The following is a 6,036-nucleotide window of genomic DNA, read 5'->3' on the forward strand; positions in this document are numbered from 1 at the left end:
AATTTGACTGAAATAAAAGTCATACCCAACGATAAGTACTAGTATTGATTGAGCTTTAATTCAATTAATATTATTGTTATTGCAACGATCAAGAAAACAAAGTTTGAGCATGCATTTTTCCTCCTATATAAAGGTGAAAAGGATTGAGTAAAAAAATAAGTTGCCTTGTATGTTTATAAGATTTTTCTCAAAAATAAGTGGTGATGTAATATTTAAAACCTATAAGGGTGTAAATATATTTACCACAATAATATACTTGAGGGCCGAGTCCTCATAATACTAAAATATTTTTATATGATATTTCTTTGTAATAAATGTAAGAAGATATTAATATAAAATATATTCTTTCAACTATACGAAATACATGCATGTAGTCGTATTCAATCGTATTTGGATAGCTAATAAAAATAGAACAGTGTAGCTATCTGTTCCCACAGGTAAGAAAATAGCATTTCCCTTTATTACACTAAGAGTCACTAGTCAGCCCGCAGAAGCACGTAAAGGCAAACATATAGCTGTCCATACGACACCAATGCAACAGCTAGCTACAACCACAAGGCCTCAACACAAAGTCAGTTGTCCCAACTTGAACTCCAAATATGCCAATGCACATGCAAATTGGTTATTTTGAAACTTATGGAATGTGGTCAGTTTGAATGACGAACAAAAAACCAAGAACCCCAGCCTCAGTTATGGGCTACTTTCTCAACAGATTGTCTAAATTTAGCATCTACTTCCAAACCACAACCCCCCTCCCATTTGATCCAATCAAAACCCAACTTTTCCCCCCCCACTTTTACAAGAAAAGGCTGAAGTATTTAAAAACTTATAAAAACCCCACATCACCATCATCATGAAGGCATTATTAGTTGGATGATCCTAGGGATTGTATAAAGTATAAAACAGAAGTGGGAGTTGAATAATCACAAATAGACCTGCCAAAAAAGAAGCATAAACATGTGCTGAGCAATTAGATTCCGGGGTGGTTTTCAAGAGCACGCTTTGGATTGAATCAAGGAGACCGAACCACTGGCTGCGGACAGATTTTTTTAGAGAATGTTTTTGTTTGCTTTGGTTAGCTAAACAAAGTACTATACATTAAAGAAAAAACCAACATATATAAAAGTATCTCCATGAAAAAGAAAAAGCTTTTACAAGTACTGAGAATACATTAAACAAATTATATTAAACTACACTAGTAAAGTGATGATCAGAATCACTTTTCTGGCCTTTGATCTTAATCATAAGTGCTATAATTGCTAAGCCTTTTTTTTGTGAAAAAAAGGTTGTCAAGAACTAAGCTCCCTTTCTGCTCTTGGGTGATGCATACAATGATGGTGATAATCATGAAATCTTTCATTAGGAAGATATATATATTTTTCTAACACTAGATAACAGAGGATAAAATGTAATGATGAAAATGATGATGACCCTGGATTTTTTCTAATATAGTTGTTCTGAGACTGGGACATGTTAATCATTATGAAGATGAAAGGATGGTGCAATATTTTTTTCAACTCTGGGAATGGTGAATATGATCATTAGGGTTTAGGAGTGGAAAGCTATGTGTTTGCATGGGGAGAGAGTGGTTGAAAGCAATGTTTGAAGGAGGAGGAGCATTCATTGTGTCAAGCTTGTTGCCTAGGTTTTCTAGTGCCTTGACTTGGGACCTAAGGAACTTTAGATAACTTGCAGCCTCATCAAGCATTGATGCAGTATCCATCTTGCTCCCACCAGGAACCAGCTTCTGCAGAACCCTAATTCTCTCACTTATCCTCTCCCTCCTTTGCCTTGCTGCAACAGTTTGTGGATCGGTTGATATCCTCACGTTCTTCCTCTTTGGTTTCTCCACCACTTCCAAGCCTAAGTTCACAGGCCTGAACGCTGCAGCTCGATAAATCATCTCTTTCATTTGTGCAATGGCCTCTGGATCAGGTTCTTCAATGGAAGAAGAAACTGATGAACTTGCAGGCTGTTGAAAGTTGATATTCGATGAGCTCGAATGCTTTTCCGATCTGATTTTCTTTGCTTTTGGTGGGTTGTCAGGGATGAGCTTAAAACCACCTTCTGTTGCAGAAAGGTCAGTATGAAGAAGATTGAAGTAACCACAATTTGGACCAAATGTTAGCCCAGTCTGGTCATTTTTTCTCTTTGAAGAATTACTAGACTTTGTTTGTGATAGATTTCCATTATTGATGCATCGATCTGAAGAACTCTGGGACACTATTTCATCGTGCTCATTTCTTCCCGTATTTGAGCCATTGTTTTCAGACCCTGATGAAACTGCACTGCTAGCAGCAAAATTCCATAAATTCTTACAATCAGAGAAAATCATGGAAATCCCATCATCTTCAACTGATGTATCAGTGTTGCTATTAGTAGCAGAGATCAAGCAATCAAGGGACTCAAGAGTTCCTGTTGTTGTAGCATCACCACCATTGATGCCTTGTGAGTGAACCGGCATGCCAATATCAGAAACCGAACCATTTAACGTGCTAAAACCATAAGCTCTACTCATCAAAGGAGAAGAGCAAAGCCCTTGTTGTAAAGCATCCTCCAAGTTGCCAGATTTTTGCAGTTCTTGAATTTGATAGAATATATCTTCTGGCAGATCATCCATCTTGCCACCATACATGAAAGAATTTGAAGAGTTGGGAATTAAGAAATAACTATCTTCCATATCATTTCGCTGATTGTTCCACACAGGCAACGATTTTGCTTCAATTTCTGAGCCATTCCATCCCAAGCCATCCATGGATGAAACTTTTTTCTGAGACAAAGCAAAACAACATGACATAACTGAAAGGTTCTAAAGCAGTTTATGATCACTTTATTATATAGAGTTTCATCAACAGATAAAAGATAGTACATACCAAATCCAGGAAGCCGCCACTCTGGTTATTATCTTTGCCAAAAGAAACCAACGAGTGACGAATATAAGACAAAGTTGGATCAAACCTCAGCTTAATATCACTTTCTGAGCAACCTAGTAGTGCCCACTAACCGTCCTCTTTAAAACTGTGATCATCAACCCCCAAAAAGAAAACCATTGCTAACGTCAGTCTTGGCAAGTGAAGTTTGTCCTGTATAAAAACAAAAAACAAAATTTGAAGAAATTGCCCCCAAGAAATCATCCAAAAAAAAGATAAACATGAAACAATACAGGAACCAGGAAAACATAAAGTTTTAATGTGAAAGGAAGATATTTCATCTACCTTGAGCTGTTGTAAAGAAAAGTACTTACATAGTATGTGTTGAACGCATGCATGCTTATATAGATAGGAAGAATATATAGAACAAATACTTTCTATGAGGAAAAAAGGTGGCTCAATAAAATATAATTTCATGTTTGAAAAGATAAGGCTTTTTGGTCGGTTTTGGGTGGGTGTGTAAGAGCATATTTCTGCAGATGGGTGCATCAGATATCAGAGAAGGTAGCATTTTTGAATCAAATACAACTATATAGTACATGATTTGGTGCATTTAATATGTGAAATGTCAATGCACGCGCGCCAGGGAATTGATAGAGCGATTCACATTGGAAGTCTAGGTGTATGCAGCAGTGTTATCGCTTAGGTTAGCAAGGGGTTAGGGCTGGGTTAAATTATTAATTAAGTTGCCAGTTTCTATATTTCTTTATCATAATGCTGCGTAGTTTCTCATTTGTACTTTGCGAGAGAAAGAATCAAGGTCAGATGGTGGAATTACCAGAATATTTAACTCAAATTCTACACTAATAAGCTCCTTCCCGATACAATGCTTTGATTAACTCAGACCTGAAATACAAAGGCAAACCTGAAAGTGCACGAGAGCTAGTCATAGCTGTGTCTTGGACAAGTATTTTATGGATTTAGACCCGCCAAATTATTATTTAATAATTAATATTTTTTAATATTTATTCTTTTAATAATAATTTGGGTTATTAGATTGATCCCGACTGAATTTGTTTTTATTTATTTTGGTGATGGGTCAAGTCTGGAGATGAACTCAAATACTTGAGTTTTTGCAAAATAAAGTAAGCTACTAGAGCATTATAGCTTGTATTTTGATACATTTTTTAATGTTCAAGTGAAAAGAAAATCATTGTAACGGATAAAGTAAGAGATATTTATTGTCGAGAACAACGAATATGAGAGGAAAAAGATGATCCCCATAAGGGGTTTAATACCTATCCTTTATGCTTAATCGTTAGGGTTATTTCTCGTATTGGCAGGTCACTATCGTGGTCTCATTTGTACCAAGTTGACAACTGGAGTTTTATTGATATGGTATAAAAGTTGTCCCCATTAGGAAGTTTTACTCCGACTCTCCCTCATGTTGTCATATGTATTTTGAGATTCATCTTCTTGATCTCTATAGCTTTACTTTGCAGATCCAGCTCTACAACTTTTGCAACTTTACTTTTACAATGTGCTATTTTGGTTTCTTTCGACTCTACGAATCTCGCTCTGTAGCCTTTATAACTCTACCTTGCACATCCATTATTTTGATGTCTTTTCACATTACTATTTGGTACTGGTATCTATTATGCAAGCATTCTTCATTCTTTCTCAATACATCAAGCATTCTTCTTCATTCTTCATGCCTTCTCCATATTGTTTTTAGTTACTTCTTTGTTGCGGTAGTTCCTCTCTTATGTTGTTTTTGGGTTCTACTTACATTATGCTGTTTTGTGTTTTTACCTTTAGGGAGCTACAACTCTTTACTACATTGTTTCGGATGCAATATCTCCTATTTGCATTGGGTTTTACTCCGTGGAGCTTCGACTCTCTTCCATATTGTTTTGGGTGCAATCTCATGTTGTTATATTCTCCCACTTTCATACTATGTTTAGGTGCACATGTTGAGTGCACATATGTGATATTGGTTTTACAACTTCCTATGTCATGGGTGTCAGAAAATGCATTTCCGAGACTCCGTTACCGTAAATCGGACTCGTAAATATTTATTAAAAATGTTTACGAAGCTAGTTGTGTGGTTAATTAGGTTTTTGTTAGGTGAGTTTGCATGAATTAAGAGAAATTAGGTATAAGGACTAAATTGCATAAATGGTGAAAATTGAATTATAGATTAAAGAAAAATTAAAGGGACTAAATAAACAATTATGCCATTACTTATAAATGAGGCGGCGTAGATATTTATAAAACTTAAAGTTAAAATATATATATTATAATGTTATAATATTATATCTTAATTATTAATTAAGTATATATATAATATTATAATAAGTAAATATAATAAATAAAAGAAACAAAAAGAAATAGAAAGAAACAGAATAGAAACGAAACAAGGAGAAAAAAAAGAAAAGAAAAGGGAAAGAAAGAAAGGAGAAATTTGGGTTTCAAAGTTCAAAGCTTAATGGTAAGTCAATTTAGTCTCTATTCTTGTAATTTTATGTTTTTAAAATTCTAGTATTAAATACTACTTAATTTATGTTGAAATTTTAGAAAATATTGAATTTTAGATGTTGTTCATGTTGAATAATTTAAGTATTTGGGATTAAATTGATAGAATTTTAAGTTAGAAATGAAAAAGGATTGAATTGTAAAATAAATTATAAGTTTTGAGTATTAGGGACTAAATTGTAAAAATTTCAAAATTTAGGAATTTGAGTGAATTATAGAGTTGAATTTAGTCTAAAGTGGAAATTGAATGAAAATATGGAATTAGTTTTGAAGAAATAAAGTTAGTCTCGGTTTACGGACTAAATTATAATTTAGACAAAAGTTGAATAAAATTTGAAATATTCAATGTGAAATTGTATTGTATTGATGAATTTTAATTGTTTTAATTTCCGTAGCTAATGTTGTACCGAAAACTTCGACTAAGAAAGGAAAAGATAAAGCCGACGAGGCGTAGCTTGAAAATTCTGGTTTGTATTTCTATAATCCGAATTTAATTATTAATTGTTGTATTTTGATTTAAATGTTTATGGTAAGTAAATAAGGTAAGTGTTAGCATTTTTGATATTGAATGTATGTGAAATTGTGATTTATGTGATAAGTGAGTATTGGATAATTGCGGCATTAGAAAAGT

The 6,036-nt window shown here is 33.8% G+C and overlaps 1 protein-coding gene across 1 annotated transcript; it reads right to left on the bottom strand.

The window, feature by feature from the left end:
• Positions 1-1,118: 1,118 nt before the first annotated feature.
• Positions 1,119-3,077, bottom strand: LOC105777868 (transcription factor bHLH87). Its single transcript, XM_012601363.2, has 2 exons — positions 2,874-3,077; positions 1,119-2,770 (listed from the first exon to the last, which is right to left on the bottom strand). The coding sequence occupies exon 2, from the start codon at positions 2,753-2,755 to the stop codon at positions 1,514-1,516; it is 1,242 nt and encodes a 413-aa protein (XP_012456817.1). The 5' UTR covers positions 2,756-2,770; positions 2,874-3,077; the 3' UTR covers positions 1,119-1,513.
• Between the last annotated feature and the right edge of the window lie 2,959 nt (positions 3,078-6,036).

The sequence above is a fragment of the Gossypium raimondii genome, chromosome 10 (assembly GCF_025698545.1).
Source record: "Gossypium raimondii isolate GPD5lz chromosome 10, ASM2569854v1, whole genome shotgun sequence".
NCBI lineage: Eukaryota > Viridiplantae > Streptophyta > Magnoliopsida > Malvales > Malvaceae > Gossypium > Gossypium raimondii.

What these genes read in the sequence shown, in the direction of transcription:
- LOC105777868 (XM_012601363.2), bottom strand. Translation starts at nt 2,755, where the DNA reads ATGGATGGCTTGGGATGGAATGGCTCAGAAATTGAAGCAAAATCGTTG.